We start from the raw sequence: 20,654 nt of genomic DNA on the forward strand, positions 1-20,654 counted from the left end.
GAAATAGTTATGAGCATATAGGAGGAGACATCTCAAATTAATTAAGAGGAGAGATTTGCAAATCACTATGAGGAGATAGGTTAGAGGAAAGATTTAGAATTCATTATGTGGAGATAGGATGAGAGATCTGGAAACAGTTGTGAGGTGAGAGGAGAGACTGTGGAATACTAAACAGAAGAGAGGTGAGAGCAGAGAGCAGAGATTTTGAAATCGTTATCAGGACACAGGAGATGGGAGATTTCGAAATCGTCATGAGGACAGAGGAGTAAAGAGATGAAAGGGAATAGTTATGAGGAGAGAGGAGAAAATACATATTAATAAAAATTCCCGAGCACATCGGATAGAGGAAAGATTTACAATTAATTCTGCAGAGAGAGGAGGAGAGAGTTTAAAAGATTTGTGAGGATACAGTAGAGATTTTGGAATACTTATGAGGAGGGATGTGATAGCACAGAAGAGATATTTGGAAATCGTTATGAGAACATAATGGAGAGCTCAAATTAATTAAAACGAGACATGAGAGGACAAAATTGGAACTCATTATGAGGAGTAAGGAGAGTTGGAAATCGTTCAGAGGACACAGCACAGGAGAGATTTAGAAATACTTATAAGGAGACAGGAGAAAAGAGATATTATTAAGTATTTATGACAAGAGAGCATACAGGAGAGCTTTAGAATTAGTTATGCGGAAAGAGGAGGAGAGATGTGTAAACATTTGTGAGGAGACAGTAGGTATTTTGGAATAGTTAGGTTTAGAGAGGGGATAGCACAGAAGAGAGATTCCGAAATCGTTATCAGGAGATAGAGATTTGGAAATCGATATGAGGATATAGCAGGAGATATCTCAAATTAATTAAGAGGAGAGATTTGGAAATCGTTATGAGGAGAGAGGTTAGAGGAAAGATTTAGAATTGATTATCTGGAGATAGGATGAGAGATCTGGAAACAATGTGAGGTGAGAGGACAGACTGTGGAATACTAAACAGAAGAGAGGTGAGAGCAGAGAGCAGAGATTTTGAAATCGTTATCAGGACACAGGAGATGGGAGATTTCGAAATGGTCATGAGGACAGAGGACACGAGATGAAAGGAAATAGTTATGAGAAGAGAGGAGAAAAGACATATTGGTAAAAATTTCCGAGCACAGCGGATAGAGGAAAGATTTAGAATTCATTCTGCGGAGAGAGGAGGAGAGAGTTTTAAAGATTTGGTAGGAGACATTAGGTATTTTGGAATAGTTAGGCGTAGAGAGGGGATAGCACAGAAGAGAGATATGAAATCGTTATCAGGAGATAGAAATTTGGAAATAGTTATGAGCATATAGGAGGAGACATCTCAAATTAATTAAGAGGAGAGATTTGCAAATCACTATGAGGAGATAGGTTAGAGGAAAGATTTAGAATTCATTATGTGGAGATAGGATGAGAGATCTGGAAACAGTTGTGAGGTGAGAGGAGAGACTGTGGAATACTAAACAGAAGAGAGGTGAGAGCAGAGAGCAGAGATTTTGAAATCGTTATCAGGACACAGGAGATGGGAGATTTCGAAATCGTCATGAGGACAGAGGAGTAAAGAGATGAAAGGGAATAGTTATGAGGAGAGAGGAGAAAATACATATTAATAAAAATTCCCGAGCACATCGGATAGAGGAAAGATTTACAATTAATTCTGCAGAGAGAGGAGGAGAGAGTTTAAAAGATTTGTGAGGATACAGTAGAGATTTTGGAATACTTATGAGGAGGGAGGTGATAGCACAGAAGAGATATTTGGAAATCGTTATGAGAACATAATGGAGAGCTCAAATTAATTAAAACGAGACATGAGAGGACAAAATTGGAACTCATTATGAGGAGTAAGGAGAGTTGGAAATCGTTCAGAGGACACAGCACAGGAGAGATTTAGAAATACTTATAAGGAGACAGGAGAAAAGAGATATTATTAAGTATTTATGACAAGAGAGCATACAGGAGAGCTTTAGAATTAGTTATGCGGAAAGAGGAGGAGAGATGTGTAAACATTTGTGAGGAGACAGTAGGTATTTTGGAATAGTTAGGCTTAGAGAGGGGATAGCACAGAAGAGAGATTCCGAAATCGTTATCAGGAGATAGAGATTTGGAAATCGATATGAGGATATAGCAGGAGATATCTCAAATTAATTAAGAGGAGAGATTTGGAAATCGTTATGAGGAGAGAGGTTAGAGGAAAGATTTAGAATTCATTATGTGGAGATAGGATGAGAGATCTGGAAACAGTTGTGAGGTGAGAGGAGAGACTGTGGAATACTAAACAGAAGAGAGGTGAGAGCAGAGAGCAGAGATTTTGAAATCGTTATCAGGACACAGGAGATGGGAGATTTCGAAATGGTCATGAGGACAGAGGACACGAGATGAAAGGAAATAGTTATGAGAAGAGAGGAGAAAAGACATATTGGTAAAAATTTCCGAGCACAGCGGATAGAGGAAAGATTTAGAATTCATTCTGCGGAGAGAGGAGGAGAGAGTTTTAAAGATTTGTCAGGAGACAGTAGGTATTTTGGAATACTTAGGCGTAGAGAGGGGATAGCACAGAAGAGAGATTCCGAAATCGTTATCAGCAGATAGAGATTTGGAAATCGTTATGAGGATATAGGAGGAGACATCTCAAATTAATTAAGAGGAGAGGTGAGAGGCGAGAGATTCGGAAATAATTATGAGGAGAAAGGAGAGATTTGGAAATCGTTATGAGGAGAGAGGTTAGAGGAAATATTTAGAATTAATTATGTGGAGATAGGATGAGCGATCTGGAAACAGTTGTGAGGAGAGGGGAGAGAATGTGCAATACTAAAGAGAAGAGAGGTGAGAGCAGAGAGGAGAGTTTCGGGAATCCTTGTGAACAGATAGGAGAGATTTGGAAATCGTTATCAGGACACAGGAGAGGGCAGTTTTCAAAATAGTTATCAGGAGAAAGGGTAGAGGAGAGATTTAGAAGAAATTATGCAGAGAGAGGACGAGAGATTTGTAAACATTTGTGAGGAGACAGCAGAGATGTTGGAATACTTATGACGAGGGAGGTGATAGCACAGAAAAGAGATTTGGAAATCGTTATGAGGAGATAGGAGGAGAGAACTCAAATTAATTATGAGGAGAGATGAGACAGGAGAGATTTGGAAATCGTTCTGAGGAGAGATGAGAAAAGAGATACAAGGAAAGATTTATGAGCAGTGAGGATAGAGGAAAGATTTACAATTTATTATGTGGAGATAGGATGAGAGATTTCAAAACAGTGGTGAGGTGAGGGGAGAGATTGTGGAATACAAAGGAGAAGAGAAGTGAGAGCAGAGAGGACAGTTTTGGGAATCCTTGTGAGCAGATAGGAGAGATTTGGAAATCGTTATCAGGACGCAGGAGACAGGAGATTTTGAAATAGGTAGGAGAGAGGATAGAGGAGAGATTTAGAAGCAATTATGCGGACAGAGGAGGAGAGATTTGTAAACATTTGTGAGGAGACAGTAGAGATTTTGGAATACTTATGAGGAGGGAGGTGATAGCACAGAAGAGATATTTGGAAATCGTTATGAGAAGATACTGGAGAGCTCAAATTAATTAAAACGAGACATGAGAGGACAAAATTGGAAATCATTATGAAGAGAAAGGAGAGATTTGGAAATCGTTATCAGGACACAGGAGATGGGAGATTTCGAAATGGTCATGAGGACAGAGGAGACGAGATGAAAGGAAATAGTTATGAGGAGAGAGGAGAAAAGACATATTGGTAAAAATTTCCGAGCACAGCGGTAGAGGAAAGATTTAAAATTAATTCTGCGGAGAGAGGAGGAGAGAGTTTTAAAGATTTGGCAGGAGACATTAGGTATTTTGGAATAGTTAGGCGTAGAGAGGGGATAGCACAGAAGAGAGATATGAAATCGTTATCAGGAGATAGAAATTTGGAAATAGTTATGAGCATATAGGAGGAGACATCTCAAATTAATTAAGAGGAGAGATTTGCAAATCACTATGAGGAGATAGGTTAGAGGAAAGATTTAGAATTCATTATGTGGAGATAGGATGAGAGATCTGGAAACAGTTGTGAGGTGAGAGGAGAGACTGTGGAATACTAAACAGAAGAGAGGTGAGAGCAGAGAGCAGAGATTTTGAAATCGTTATCAGGACACAGGAGATGGGAGATTTCGAAATCGTCATGAGGACAGAGGAGTAAAGAGATGAAAGGGAATAGTTATGAGGAGAGAGGAGAAAATACATATTAATAAAAATTCCCGAGCACATCGGATAGAGGAAAGATTTACAATTAATTCTGCAGAGAGAGGAGGAGAGAGTTTAAAAGATTTGTGAGGATACAGTAGAGATTTTGGAATACTTATGAGGAGGGATGTGATAGCACAGAAGAGATATTTGGAAATCGTTATGAGAACATAATGGAGAGCTCAAATTAATTAAAACGAGACATGAGAGGACAAAATTGGAACTCATTATGAGGAGTAAGGAGAGTTGGAAATCGTTCAGAGGACACAGCACAGGAGAGATTTAGAAATACTTATAAGGAGACAGGAGAAAAGAGATATTATTAAGTATTTATGACAAGAGAGCATACAGGAGAGCTTTAGAATTAGTTATGCGGAAAGAGGAGGAGAGATGTGTAAACATTTGTGAGGAGACAGTAGGTATTTTGGAATAGTTAGGTTTAGAGAGGGGATAGCACAGAAGAGAGATTCCGAAATCGTTATCAGGAGATAGAGATTTGGAAATCGATATGAGGATATAGCAGGAGATATCTCAAATTAATTAAGAGGAGAGATTTGGAAATCGTTATGAGGAGAGAGGTTAGAGGAAAGATTTAGAATTGATTATCTGGAGATAGGATGAGAGATCTGGAAACAATGTGAGGTGAGAGGACAGACTGTGGAATACTAAACAGAAGAGAGGTGAGAGCAGAAAGCAGAGATTTTGAAATCGTTATCAGGACATAGGAGAGGGGAGATTTCGGAGAAATTATGCGGAGAGAGGAGGAGAGATTTGTAAACATTTGTGAGGAGACAGTAGAGTCTTTGGAATAATTATGAGGAGAGAGGTGATAGCACAGAGGAGAGATTTGGAAATCGTTACAAGGATATAGGAGGAGAGATTTCAAATTAATTAATAGGAGAGATGAGATAGGAGAGATTTCGAAAAAATTATGAGATATGAGCGATACGTTACTACTTATGAGGACACAGGAGAGGAGAGATTTGAAAATTGTTATTAGAAGACAATAGAAAAGAGAATATAGGAAAGAGTTATGAGCATAGAGGATACAGTAGAGATTTAGAATTCATTATGTGGCGAGAGGACGTGAGATATTAAAACAGTTATGAGGAGAGAGGAGAAAAGATACATAGGAAGGGGTATGAGGAGAGATCATAGAGGAGAGATTTCGAATTAATTATGTGGAGAGAGGATTAGAGATTTGTAAACAATTGTGAGGAGAGAGGAGAGAGTTGTTAATAGTTATGAGGGGAGAGGAAAGAGGGAGAGATGTGGAAATAGTTTTGAGGAGAGATTTAGGAAAAGTTATCAGTAGAGAGGAGAAATTTCGGACTACTTAAGAGGAGAGACGTGAGAGCACTAGGAGAGATTTGGAAATCGTTTTGAGGAGAGAGCAGGAGACATTTGGAAATAGTTATGAGGAGTGAGGAGAGATGAGAGAGGACAGATCTGGAAATAATTATGATGATATAGGAGCAATTTGGAAAGAGTTTTGAGGAGAGAGGAGAGGTTTGGGAATAGTTATCAGGGGATAGGAGAGAGCAGAGGGGATAGATTTGGAATTTGTTATGAGGAGATCGGATGAGAGAGTCCAATTAGTTTGAGAAGCAAGGAGAGAGGAAATATTTAGAAATAGTTATGAAGACACAGGAGAGAGGAGAGATTTGGAAAGAGTTATGATGAGAGAGGAGAGATTTGGGAATAGTTAGGATGTGAGAGGTGAGAGCACAGAGGAGAGATTTAGAAATCGTTACGAGGAGAGAGGAGAGAGGAGAAATTTGGAAATAGTTATGACGAGAGTGGAGACATTTTAAAATAGGTATTACGAGAGAAGAGAGAAGAAATATTTGGGAATAGTTATGACGAGAGAGGAGAGAACATAGAGGATACATTAGGAAATAGTTATGATGAGAGAAGAGAAAATAGAGGAGAATTTTGGAAATAGTTATGAGGAGGGAGGAGAGATTTAGAAATAGTTATCAGGGGAGAGGATAGAGCAGGAGAGATATGGAAATTGTTACGAGGAGAGTGGAGACATTCGGAGATAGTTATGAAGACAAAGGAGAGAGAAGAGATTTGGAAACAGTTATGATGAGAGAGGAGAGATTTGGGAATAGTTATCACAAAATGGTTTTAAATGGGCCTCACTTACACCTCGTAGTCTTCCTTTCCCTCAGGCCCAGTTCTTATCCCACTGGGTTTCTCACGTGTAGAACTGACGCTGGAATGCAGAGTTCTTTAGAAGGATCTGCTGACTTGAATTGAGGACAAGGTGACTTCCCTGCTGGCCCCAAAGGACTACTCCTTACCCTCAGAAACAGGGTCTGTGCGCCCCAGCCCTGCAGAGGGAGCCCAAGACATTAAGTAAGTAATGTTCACGTCTCTCAAAAGCATCACCCTCCTGAATGGGCCATACCTGGTGGGCGGGCTTGATCCGTCCCATGTCCCGTGGCAGCACAGTGATCTACCTTCTCAGTCTGTGCCAGCTGAGGTGGCGTGCCATCTCTACCAGACTTGATTGTCCCTCCGTAACAACATGTTCAGTTACCTTGAACGCTGAAATACTGCCCGCCAGCCCCCATGCTGGGCAGTCAGCTCCGACACTCATCCCAAAAGAAATCCTCAAACTCAACCTGACTGATTTCTGCCCACGTGCCCCTTAACTGTTCCCTCAAACTAATTGGTTTGGCATTATCTGGCCAAAAAAGAACCTTTTGAAATATGGCATCCACCAGGAATGTTCTGGCCCTGAGAGGGGACTGCTGGTACCAGGCTGGCAAAAGCCCTCCCAGCTGCGACCACCCCTGTAACCAAGTCTGGCCCCCTCACTGCTCCCCACAAACCGGCCTCAGCGTCTGCTCCTGCCTCACCTGTTATTCATGTCTGTGCTGACGTCACTGTAGGTGCCCCACACATTTTTCTCCAATTAAAGGAATAGAATTTTACCTTAAAAAGTCACTAGTAGTCCCACTAGTCAGATGCATCTTGTGTTGTATCTTTCCAGCGTACTTTATGACAAGGAAGAGTAAGACGACACCTACATACTTACAGTATTGTCTGCGTCTGAAATTCAACCCTCCACGAACGTTTTCCCGTTACTAAATACTCGTCCACATCCACGTCTGGTAAGTGCTGTGGTGAGTGGATTACTTTAATGCCCCTAGGTAGGACTGTGTGGGATGTACCACAATTAATCCTCCGTCGCTTCACTTTCCTGAAGTCTTTTCTCTCAAAAAAAGAAATCACGCTCTTGACAAGTAACTGTTGAATAGTCAGGCATCATTAAAAGAAAACATAATCTCAAGTCATAAGCACAGCGTTGAGTGAAAGCAGCAGTCCCACAGGAATGCCTATGGCATGATTCCTATTTTGAAAAACAGATTTAACTGGCGCTTGGGGGTGCTTTCTGAGGTGAAAACTCTAAAAACAAATGAGGAATTGGTGATGCTGTGTATCTCAGACTGAGCGCTGGCTCTGCGGCTGTTTGCCCTGTGATAATATGTGCTCTTTTCTCTATGAATGTGCTTCTTCACAATACAAATAGCTTTCAAAATTCATCACCCCTCTAACGCAGTTAAAAATGTCTATTCATAACTCTGATTATATTATACATACTAGTGGGTAATGTGCTATTCTTGCTCGATATATTCTGATCATTTTTCCTTTTGGTCACATTTTGTTGTAATGGCAACTAGAATGGCCATAATCAAAAACATTAAAACTACCACAATGTTGGAGAAGATATGGAGAAACTGGAACCTTCCTTTTCTGGTGGGAATGTAAAATGGTGCAGCCAGTTGGTAGAACAGTTTAGAACTTTACAAAGACTTAAACGTACACTTGCCATACGACCCACTAATCCATCTCCTCGGTACCTGCAGGAGAGAGAGGAGGACGTATTACCATACAAAGTTTCACATAGAAATGTTTATAGCAGCATTGTTCATAATAGCCAAAACTTGGAACCAGTCCAAACGTCCAGACACTGACGCATGTCTAAACAGACTGTGGTACATCCATACAATTGACGACTGCGTTGCCATCAAGGGAACCAAGTACTCACACGCTACGACACGGATGCACCTTGAAAACACTATGCCAAGTGAAAAAGAGTCAAACACAACATTAGCACACCTCATATGACTCCAGGTATATTTTGCACATGGGCACGTAGCTCCCTTGTATGGAAGTAGCACCAATTGTTTAACCGAGCCCTCCTGCGGGACTTGAAGTTTCCCATTTTTCAATATTACAGTGTGGTGGTGACCATCTTTGTGACTAAGTGCGTGTGGCCAGTCTTAATTACGTCTTTAGACAGATGCCCGGAAGTAGAGCTGCCGGTGTGAAGGGCTGTGCCTTCTCAGGCTTTCGGTAAACAGGGCCAGTCACCGGGTTTGCTGGGTCTGCGCTCCCTCTGGCAGAGCGCGGGGGTCAGAGGTCTCCATCGTCAAACGCAGCCCCTCTCTCAGACCTGGCGCTTCCCCCTGAAATGCAGCACGTCCCTCTCCCATGGCTCACTGCTCACCCGCGGGGGGTGCTCCAGGCACGAGGGGCCCACTCTCACCATGCCCTGGATTTGTTTGCAGCGCCCCCGGGTATGCGGCCACCATGCCCTTGCTCAACAGTAACAGCGAACGCCAGCTAGCAGGCTTCGTCGTCGTCACCATCGGATGGACCCCGGGCACCGCGGCCGTGGGCCTGGCGGAGTGTCCAGTGCGGTGCAGCGACACTGCCGCGCTCTCCCCGCCGGGCCGGCCCGGCCCGCGTGGGGATGCGGTGAGCCTGCGTCTTCCACCACGTCCACGATGCCAGCCCGGCCACCCCGTGTCACCACTACACCTCCCGGGACACACCTCCCTCTCCATATCCGTATTGCTCAAAGTCTCCTGATGGCCAGCATCCTCGGGCTTCTGGGAAAAGCCTTCATCATCTTTGCGCTTAGGAACGTGTACCTGGGAATTGCGTGGACGAGGGCCGCCTGTAATCCATTCACTGCCTCAGGAACTCTGAACGTAGCTGCCAGCCTCTGTATCTCGATGACTGTGGTCTGGAATTACCGCTCCGTGATGAATGAAGAGGAGGTTGCCTTCCTACCGCCTCTCAACGTGCCCTTCAAGCCAGATACTCAGCAAACTGGTGGCGACATCCTCCTGCGTGTGTGGCTGCCTTCACGCTGTTTGTAGGGAAGTTTGGTTTTCCTCTCTTAAAAACTCCCCCTAGAGAGCCACATGCGTCCTGCTGTTCCATAAAAGTAAAATTCCTCATTGCATCAGAACCAAAACTACCAGGAGTCTACACGGAGTATTACCTGGATGCCCTGCAAGGACTCAGGATCACGGCAAAGGTAGTTTGGGGCAGAAAATGGTTGTGACTTTCTGTGTCTGAATTTGATTCATTGGTTGGTTGACTAAAGAACATTTCATTAAAAATCTTGCCCACCTGCCAGTTGGTCTTACTGGATCTGCATTTTAATTACTGTCAAATAAATAATCAATACTACACACCTAGTGTGTGGAAGTAAGTTTCTGAAATTCTCACATCTTACACTTCTACTGAAAAGAAATGACCTCAATTCCTATGGCATGGTCATAACATCTATCAGATAAAATGTTCCAAAATGTGCAAAATGTAAGGAATCCTCCCGCATCCACTACCCGACTCAACCATTACCAAGATTCTGCCATATTAGCTTTATCTCTTCTCTTGCCCTATTTTAATCCATTTTTCTTTTTCTAAAGGATTTTAAAGTGAACCCCAGACATGTACCCTCATCCCAATACTGAGATAATATACTCCAATATTACTCTCTAACAAATGGACATTTCCTTGCACAATCATATTCTACCTAAAAAACATTAAGAATTATTCCTTCCTATCAAATACTTAGAATTTTTAATACCTTAAAAATAACTATAGTTTTGTTTTTCCCACACAAGGTGTTCACTCTGCCTCTTAGGTCTTAATCTAAAGCACTCCCCATAAGGACACTATGAACTCATCTACAAATCAGAAACAAACTTGCAGACATAGTAAATAATCTTATGGTTACTGGGGAAAGGGGGTAGGAAGTGATACATTTGGGAGACTGAGATTTGCAAATGTTAGCCACATATATATAAAAATAGATTTTAAAAAAAGTTTCTTCTGTATAGCACAGGGAACTATGTTCAATACCTTGTAATAACTTTTAATGAAAAAGAATATGAAAACAAATATAAGTATGTATATGCATGACTGGGACATTGTGTTGTCCACCAGAAATGGACACATTGTAATTGACTGTATTTCAATTTAAAAATAAATAAATAACGCACTCCCCCTACCGCACCCCTTCTGCCCTTTAAGAAAATGATTTGGACTTGCTGAAGAAAGTGGGTCAATTGCCCTGCCGTTAAATGTGTTATAGCTTGAGGCTGATTCTGGGTGAGCTCTTTGAGGGACAGTATTTCAAAGAGGCTGCCTCGTACTTCACACGGAGTGCATTATGCCTGGCTGTATACATTAACTGTCCTTAGTGATGCGAAGACTGATGGGTGGACCACGAGGGGAAAGCCTGATCTCTTCTGTAAATTTCATCAAACTTCCATCTAACAGTTTCATCTATTGATGGTCCTTGTTTGAATCAATTATCGCACTAAGGATTACAATTGGGGACTTTCTCATATAAACATTCTTTTGTATTTATTAGCTGGGATGCTTTTGTAGATAGAGAACTCTCTGTTAGCAAGCATGGCTACTTCATTACTCTAAAATTTAGCTCATAAAAAAGGTAAATGCTTCATTTTCCCCCTTTAATTGTTCAATTTCTAGAGTAAGGAGGGAGAATGCCCCTAAATACCTTTGGTGTCGATCTATATATATTTATTTTTTTAATTGTTTCCCCTACCTCAGTTTTCCTTTTCGTCCTCTTCTTTTTTGAGTATCAACCCTTGAATATGAAATCAAGATTATTTCCATGTTTTCATTACAGAAATTTTCAGACACATTAAAAAATCAACAATTATCTCAGCTTCCAGAATTGTCAATATGCGGCCGGTCCTATTTCCTTTCTACCATCACTGACTCTCACCTACCCCAGCCTTGGGTTATTTTGTAATAAATCCCTGGCAGTGTATTATTTTATCCATAAATATTTCAATACACATTTCTAAAAGGACTCTTTAAGATAATCACATTGTCATTAACACACCAAAGTTAACAATAATTTCCTACTGCATTCAAATACCTAGTCAGTGTTCAAATTTACCTAATTATCTCATAAATGCTTTTGACAGTAACTTGTGGGTTTCCATGTACTCAAAATGTTTCCCTCAATGGCACTTGTTATTCCTTTTATGATCAAATTGTGCCCTTCTGGGCAGTGGAGCCGCAGGGACACGTGTCCTCTGATATACCTCTATTGGTATTATTTTAAGATTCAAAAAAAACCTTTCTTCTAGACAATTATACTATTTACCTCAACTCTTCACTTAATAAAATTCTTTCTGTGAAAATGATTTTCCTCAAGAGCGAAATAGTGAAGAAGAGTACATAGCAATACAATTAACAACTACGTGTCAAATTTTAGATGTTGAAATTAAAGCACATTTACTCTGTACCTAATTACCTTTTATACCAGTTGCTCTTAATAACCTCACAGAAATGCTGCCCAGAATAATTCCAAACACAAAAAATTTTATGCAGGTTCAGAACTCTCTTGAAAAGAATCTATTCATGGATCTCATTTTCAAAGTGACAATTTCCAAAAACTGATTTGTTGTATCATGGACATGCTAGAAACTCCCCCTTCTCATAATTCTCAGCTCATTTTTTAAACAAGTCAACTTTACTAGTTAAAAGCCTACCTAGAATATTAATAAGCACAGATAAACCCGCCTTAAAATCATTTAACAGCTGTCAGTGATGGTTTCTACCTTTAAAGTTTAAGAAAAAAGCATTTTTAGTAAAATCAAATCATTACTGAAGTCATTTTCCTTTCAAGAAACATGGCTAGAAAGCGTGTTAATTTTTTAATGGGAAGGATTTCACTGCAGAAGCACTATCTTGGGAGCAAAGCAAATTCTAAATGCAGTAAGATCATGGGGCCATCTTTACAGGCTGCAACAGTAAGACATTAAGCCAGCCAGTGGCCTGGAATCTGTTTGCTTACGTGTTTCTTGAGTTTCTTCCACGTCCAAGAGCTTGCCATCGTTACACTGAAGTTCATGGATGATCTAAGAAGAACAAGGTATTGTTTTTAATCTCAGTTCCAGTTCATCTTCAGTTTTTCCTTTACTATGTTTGAGAAAAGTTCTGTCCTTTCCCAGAGCCTGTAGTTCTTTTCTGGCTCATGCCTGTTTGGATGATGCTGGACTACTTTTACAAAAGCATTGGACTCTTGACGGTTTTTCCCATACTTGTTTTGCTAGAAAAATCTGCATTCTGCATTAAGAATTTTTTTCACGTTCTCCAGCTATGCTGTATTATATATCATGGTAAATTTTTTTGAATTTTTCTGGTTCTGAGATTTATATATCAGCAAGGGTTTGCCCATTGGAGGTCCACATGGCGACAGTGAGCTCAGCGTATCCCTCCCTCCCGGAATCCAGACTTGCTCTTCACTAGCCAATTAATTCTCTGACCATCCCCATCAGTTAAGAGGAGGTGCTTCCTATAACTCACAGTCAGTCATGATTTCCATGGCCTGCACAGTGCTAGGGATGGTAGTTCCTATTAGTTGTTTTTGTTTTGCTCTCAACAATACTTTAAAAATCATGCTTTAATAAGTGTTACTGAAGTTTAAATCATATACCATAAAACTCACCCTCTAACATGTACTAGTGGTTTAGTACACTCACATAATTGTGCAGCCATTATGACTGACTATAGAACATTTTTGTCAGCCCCAAAAGAAAGCCCATTAGCACCCCCATTGGCATTTGGGGCTTTCTTTTTTGTCCCTCAACAAGATGTACCAGATGCATCTTGTACATTTCAAGTCCAAGACCTTAAATCAGCTATGCCATTCCTCCAGTGAGCCCTAGACATGGAGATGGTATTTCAAAACCACAGTTTGCACACTGATGGTGCTCATTCTACAGGGTTATCAATGTATCTAGGTATTTTAGTGAACAGAACTAGGATATACATATTTTAAGAAGGAAAAAATCCTATTATAAAATTACTTTTAATTCAACCTTAACTTACAGAATTTTTATTTAGCTGCAATTTTATACTGCATTTCTTTTTCCCAGATTGAAACCCCAACAATATTAACATACTTATTTACTCTGATATATAAATTTTAAAAATAATATTACTAATATTGTTATTAGCCATAAGACTACTAAATAAAGTTTAAGGGCTCTTTAAGGACCTTTTTGTCTCTATAATTTATTGTATTAGGTTTATGTAGTCAAAATACTGCATTCTAAAATTTTTTGGTATAATGATGGCTATAGCATTAACCATTAATGGTAGTTGTATGGTTATATCACCAACTTGGTAAGAAATTAAATTTGCTCATCTCTTTTTCTATTTGTAGGGATTACTCTGGTGTTTTTGACAGTTTTATTTTTTGAATATGTGAAATATTTATATAATTTCAAAGTCAATTGTGCTTTGTAGAGTTAGGTTTCTAATAGAAGTGCAGCCAGTCAGGAGGCTAGACGGGCATTTGACATTTTGCAGAGAAACCACACAATTATTGATCCCCTCGATTTTCTCTGTTGGGGGAGCCTCCTACTTAGAAGAGGAGACAAGAGAACTCTGGAAAAGGCATATGGCTTTTTTCTTTCAGGCTCCACAAGTCTTACCCTGTTCCGCTAGAGGAAGAGCACGTGTCCCAAGGAGAATATGCAGAGGACATTTTGATAGTGTGTGACATCTCCAATAAGACACCTCAGTCATGTGAATAATGAGCCTGTGGAACCAAAAAAAAAAAAAAAAAAAAAAAAAAAAAGCCCTCCAGCAGATAATACTATTACCTGCAGAACTGCATCAGAAGACCTGGAGTTTCATCCCAGCTCCATTTCTGACCAAGGACAAGCCACTTCGAATCTCTGTATTTTGATCCCTCATGTGGAAGATGGGAGCCACCTGCCCTGTATCCTCTCTCTGGCACAGGAACGCCATGCTTCCCAGAGCCTCATTCTCATTCCTTTCTGCTGACAGACGGACAAGCCCTAGGAGTATCATTTTCTGATTATCCCTGCAACTTACTCCCAAGGATTCAAATTGAAAATAAAAAATGTTAAAAAAAAAAAAAAGAATCCACACTTTTTGCTGGCATAGGAAGGTGGATTAATAAACCATATGGAAAAAAAAAAAAAAAAGAAAAGAAAAGAAATCCAAATAAGTTGATCCACAATCTAGGTTTTGCTTCATCAAAGATGTTTGGTTTATGCAAAATACATCAAGACATTTTTAAGTTGTGCCCAAAAGAAGCCAACATGTAAAGGTGGAATTTTAGGGGGGAAGATAGTGCTCAGTGGTAGAGCACAGGCTTAGCATTCCTGAGGTCCTGGATTCAATCCCCAGTGCCTCCATTAAGATAAATAAATAAACCTAATTACCTCCCCCCCAAAATAAAAAATAAATAAAAGGGGAATTTTGAGCAAATGATGGGTAGAAAGAGTAAAGAGGCATGGTTTGCTATATGCAACATATTATACATCTTCAAGGTCAAGTTTATTGTTTTTAATTATAAAAATATGTTTTTTTTCACAAAAACCATACAAATTATAGAAAAATAAGTAAGAATGAAAGTCTCTACCTTTCTAAATTGATCTCCCTAAAATTACTTTGTGTGCATCCTTCTCAACTTTTAAAAAAACGTATGTACATATCTATTTGCATATACATAAAGAAAATTACAGCTGTTCTTCTTTTGACACAAATGGTTATACCATGTGTATTATTACTCATTTTGTTTTTTTAGTATAATGCAGAAGTTTCTTCAGACAGTGCATATGGACTAACTCAGTCTTACTAATGCCATGTAAAATTCCACTATAAATGTGGATGCATCATTATTTATTTAAGCATTCTTCTATTAATAGACATTTAGGTTATTTCCAATTTTTCTCTATGATAAATGGTGCTGAAACTAACATCTCTCTATATATATTTTTGCAAACTCTTATAAATGCCTTAGTATCAATTCCTGGAATTGGAGTTGGTGGACAAGAGGTATCAACACTTCAGAAAGATACTGTCAAATTGTGTTCCAAAAATGCCTTGCAAATTAATACTCCCACTGTGATCACAGATTTCTAGGCATCATTTATTCTTACATAAAATATTTAGAATAATAATTGAAGGCCAATACATACATAAAACACTTGACTATAACTTTTAGACAAGAAGGACAAGTTGTAAATAATGAACAGTATGTAACCTGTGGCTCATTCAATCTGTTTATTTTTTCTCTTTGATGCTCCTGGCTTGACTTCATGATGCCTCTACCTCGTCTTCAGTCAACCTGAAATGAAGCACTTGTTCTTCAAAGTGATGGGCCTTTTTCTTAGTTACTTGGCCTGGGGTTTCGGCATAAGCCTAGCCAGAAGCAGATCCTGGCGCATGAGGGAGTTTGATAGCAAGACTGTTCCCATTGTGTTCATTGGACTTTGGGAACCTTTCTATTTTCAGAAATTTAACATCTCTGGCTCAATAGCTGAGTTGCTGATGCATAGCAAGATCAACTCGAGCTGGGTCATTTCAGATGAAATCTGGTGTGGGCAGGACCTGATGCTGCTGGCCAATTTTATGATGTCTGCGGTCCTGATTTTCGGCTCAGTGGCACTTTCAGTCAGCTGGATCAAGGCCCCGTACCCAGGTTTCCTCCAACTGCACTACAACACTGCTGCCTTCTTCCTTTTACTCAGCTGTAGTTGTACCATGATTACCGTGAGCTGGAATTTCACTGTGGAATTTTATGGTGAAACCATCCTTGACTTTCCAATTACCTTTTCTATTAAAAGAGAAATGCTAACAAAGAAATGTTTCTCTTACATGTTCCCACTAGGAATCACAACTACTATCCTCTCGCTACTAAGTGCCACCATGTTCTCCTGTGAAACATGTCCACTAAAGCAGTGGACTCTAGTGAAACCCTTGGCTGTGGCCAACTGTAGAAAACAAGAAGTCTGGACAAAGGCCTACTCTTTGGAATGGCTGGGGATAGTTTTCTTGAAGAAATTTCTACATATGTGTCATATTGTCATAATCACTTTTTTATGTAAAATAAAATATATTTGGTTTTTCAGGGTGCATCTGAAGTTTATATTCTCTTCTGTTCATCTGTTTCACGGAAGCTTTTCACTTCCTGAAATCCACAGGCAAACATTCTGTACACATATTGTTAAAAATCAAAGGCAGGGAAGGTTCCCAAGACGGCGGAATAAGAAGACCCTGAGCTCACCTGCTCACAAGCACCACCAAAATTACAACTATTTACAAAGAAACTATTGATGAGAAAGGCTGGAACCTACTAGAAAAGACCTTATACAACTAAAGATATAAAGAAGGAACCACAACAAGATGGGCAAAAGGGGCAGAATCATGGTATAGTCAAGACCCACACCCCTAGTGAGTGACCCACAAACTGAAGAATAACTACAGTTGCTGAGGTTCTCCCCAAGGAGCAAGCGGCCTGAACCCCACAGTGAGTGCCCCAGCCCAGGGATTCTGTGCTGGGAAGATGAGCCCCCAGAATGTTAGGCTTTGAAGGCTGGGGGGCTTATTTTGGGCAGACCTAGAGGGCTGTGGGAAATAGAGAGTCCACTCTTAAAGGGCGCACACAAGCTCTCACATGCACCAGGACCCAGGGCAGGAGCAGTCGCTTGAAAGAAGCCCGGGTCAGACCCACCTGCTGATCTTAGAGTCTCTCAGGGAGGCAGGAGACGACCGGAGCTCACCCTGGGGACACAGACGTTGGGGACAGCCATTTCTGGAGACTCCTTCTACCACACGGACACTGGTGCTGGCGAACACCCTTCTGGAATCCTCTCCCTAGACGATAAGCCTCAGGACCCGGCCCTGGCCCTGCCTACCAGCCTGTAAGCATCAGTACTGGGATGCTTTAGGCCAGACAACTAGCTGGGTGGGGACAGAGCGCCACCCACCTGCAGGCGGGCTGCTTTAAGACCCCCTGAGCCCACAGCCACCCTGGACATGACCTTGACCACAAGAGGGCGCACGACAGCCCCACAACTAGGGCATAGGAACTAGACTTGGGGCCCCAAGGGCCCTGCAGCCAAAGACCCCGGGACCCAGCTCCACCCACCAGTGGGTAGGTGCCAGCCCCAGAACACCCAGAACCCTGAACCTGCCCACCAGCAGGCAGGCACCAGCCCCAGGACAACTGCAGTCCCCCAGCCACCTGTGGCAGGACCCAGCCCTGCCCACTAGCAGGCCAACACCAGCTCTGAGATAACTTGGGAACTTCAGCCAGAGTCTTCAGGATGAGGCTCCACCCACTAGTGAGCATCCATCAGCAGGCTGACACTAGATCTGGCAACCCTGGCCCTGTAACCACCCACTGCAGAACCTGGTGCTGCCAACCAGTGATCCAGCACTAGCTCTGGGGCCTGATGGGGTTCCACAGCCAGTTGCGTCATGACCTATCCCCAAAAACCAGTGCACAAAGTGAAACCTGGCAACCAACAGGACCAGGGGCCAGCCACGCCTATACACAACCCATAGTAGTCAGCCCACCAAAACAGAAGAACCCACATAGCCCACATAGGAGACACCCCTAGAGCATACAGCTCTGGTGAACAGAGAGGAGTGTGCTACTGGAATACATAGGCTGTCTTCTACAAAAGGCCACTTCTCCAAGCTCAGGAAACATAAACAACCTACCAGATACACAGAAATAAAAACAGCAAATTAGGCAAAAATGAGGCAACAGAGGAAGATGTTCCAAATAAAAGAACAAGATAAAACCCAGAAGAAGAACCAAGTGAAGTGGAGATAGGCAGTCTACCTGAGAAAGAGTACAAGGTATAATCATAAATATCAAAGAACTCAGGAGAAAATGGATAAACAGAAAGAAAAGTTAGATGTTCTTAACAAAGTGTTAGAAAATATAAAGAACAAAATAGAGATGACAAATATAAGTGAAATGAAAAATGCACTAGAAGGAATCAACAGTAGATTAAATGATATGGAGGAGTGGACCAGTGAGCTGGAAAACAGTAGTGGAAATTACTGAAGTTGAAAAGAAAAAAAATCTTAAAAATGAAGACAGTTTAAGAGACCTCTGAGACAATGTCAGGCACACTAACATTTGCAATATGGGGTCCCAGAAGGAAAAGAGAGAGAAGGGGCAGAGAACATATGTGCAGATATAACAGATGAAAACTTCCCTAACCTGAGAAAGGAAGCAGACATCTAAGTACAGGAAGCACAGGGAGTCCCAAACAAGACCAATGCAAAGAGGACCACATCAAAACATAATGTAATTAAAATGGCAAAAATTAAAGATAAAGAGAGAATATTAAAAGCAACAAGGGGAAAGCAACACATTATGTATGAGGGAATTTCCATAAAGCTATCAGCTGACTTTTCAGCAGAAAGTCTGCAGGCCAGAAGGAAGTGGCACAATATATTTAAAGTGATGAAAGGGAAAAACCTACAACCAAGAACACTCTACCTAGCAAGGGTGTCATTCAGATTTGACAGAGAGATCAAAAGTTTTACAGACAAGCAAAAGCTAAAAGAGTTCAGCACCACCAAACAAGATTTACAAGAAACATTAAAGGTACTTCTCAAGGCAAAAAAGAAAAGGCCATAACTAGAAACATGAAAACTATGAAAGGAAAAAGCTTATCAGTAAAAGCAAATATATAGTCAAGTTAGTAAATCAACTACATACAAAATTAGTAGGAAGGTTAAAAGACAAAAGTAGTAAAAATATCTTTAGCCACAATAAGCTGTTAAGGGAAACACAAAACAAATAGATGTAAAATATGATGTCAAAACCAGTAATTGTGAGGAGAGAGGAGTAAAAATTCAGGGTTGTTAAAATGCATCTGAAATTAAGAGATAAGCAACATAAAATAATCATGTGTGTGTGTCTGTATATATATATATATATATATATATATATATATATATATATATATATATATATATATATGTATACTGCTATATATAAACCTCATGGTAATGACAAATCAAAAATCTGTAATAGGTAAACATACAGAAAAGAGAAATAAATCCAATCCCTGTCATCAAATCACAAGGGAAGAGAAAAAAAGAGGAAAGAAATAAAGAACTATAACACTAACCAGAAAACATTAACAAAATGGTAGTAAGTATATACCTTTCAGTAATTACTTTAAAGGAAAATGGACTCCATCAAAAGAAAGAGAGTGGCTAAATGGATACAAAAACAAGACCCTATATATGTTACCTACAAAAAACTCACTTTAGATCTAAAGAGACACACATACTGTTAGAGAGGGCACGGAAAAGTTATTCCATGCAAATGGAAATGAAAAGAAAGCCAGGGTAGCAATACTTATACAAAATAGACTTTAAAACAAAGATAGTTACAGGAGTCAAAGATGGACATTACATAATGATCAAGATCAAGCCAAAAAGAAGATACAACAATTGTGTGTATGTGTGTGTGTGTGTGTGTGTGTGTGTGTGTGTGTGTGTGTGTGTGTGTGTATACACAAAGGAGCACCTAAAGGAACAAGAAAAAGAATAAACAAAACCCAAAGTTAGTAGAAGGGAAGAAATCATAAAGATCAGAGCAGAAATAAATGAAATACAGACAAAAAAAAAAAAAACAAACAAACAGAAAAGATCAATGAAACCAAGACCTGGTTCTTTGAAAAGATGAAGAAAACTGATAAACCATTAGCCAAATTAATCAAGAAAAAGAGGGCCCAAATGAATAAAATCAGACATGAAAAAGAAGTTACAACAGACATCAAAAAATACAAAGGATCTTAAGAGATTAGTATGAGCAACTATATGCCAATAATATGGAGAAGCTAGGGGGAAAAGGACAAATTCCTAGAAATGAACAATCTCCCAAGACTGAACCAAAAAGAAATAGAAAATATGAACAGACCAATTACCAGTAATGAAACTGAACCAGGACTTTTTCCAGTCAAGATGGCAAGTAGGACGATGAGCTCGCCTCTCCTTGTGACTACAACAAAACCACAACTGACTGCTAAACAACCATCAGAAAAAAAGACTGGAATCTACCAAAAAAGATCTTCTTCAACTGCAAACATAAAGGGGGAACCACAGCAGGATGGTAGGAGGGACATTCTTGTGATATTATCAGGCCCCATGCCTCCTGGGTGAGTGGCCCACAAACTGAAGAGTAAGTCAAAGAGGCCCCCCACAGGAGTGAGTTCTGAGCCCCCCCATCAGGCTCTCCAGCCCAGGGGTGGCTTTTGGCTATGGGAGG

At 40.4% G+C, this 20,654-nt stretch overlaps 2 protein-coding genes across 12 annotated transcripts in view; both read left to right on the forward strand.

Annotated features, from left to right (window-relative positions):
* The window catches only part of SHROOM2 (shroom family member 2), a 547,407-nt gene extending 538,566 nt beyond the window's left edge, over nucleotides 1–8,841 (forward strand). For 9 of the 11 annotated variants that reach the window (XR_012504818.1, XR_012504820.1, XR_012504815.1 and 6 more), the window contains 3 exons: nucleotides 6,415–6,601; nucleotides 7,242–7,362; nucleotides 8,824–8,841. The gene's annotated coding sequence lies outside the window, so the exon portion shown is untranslated. Of the gene's footprint in view, nucleotides 1–6,398; nucleotides 6,602–7,241; nucleotides 7,363–8,823 lie in introns of all 11 variants that reach the window. The other 2 variants (XR_012504811.1, XR_012504812.1) reach the window with 2 other exon arrangements.
* Nucleotides 8,842–9,126: 285 nt separating this feature from the next.
* Nucleotides 9,127–17,278, forward strand: CLDN34 (claudin 34). Its single transcript, XM_074359678.1, has 3 exons — nucleotides 9,127–9,416; nucleotides 15,694–16,483; nucleotides 17,108–17,278. Exons 1-3 carry the CDS (start codon nucleotides 9,127–9,129, stop codon nucleotides 17,276–17,278), a joined length of 1,251 nt encoding a protein of 416 aa, XP_074215779.1.
* The last annotated feature ends 3,376 nt before the right edge of the window (nucleotides 17,279–20,654 follow it).

This window comes from Camelus bactrianus, chromosome X (assembly GCF_048773025.1).
Source record: "Camelus bactrianus isolate YW-2024 breed Bactrian camel chromosome X, ASM4877302v1, whole genome shotgun sequence".
Classification (NCBI taxonomy): domain Eukaryota; kingdom Metazoa; phylum Chordata; class Mammalia; order Artiodactyla; family Camelidae; genus Camelus; species Camelus bactrianus.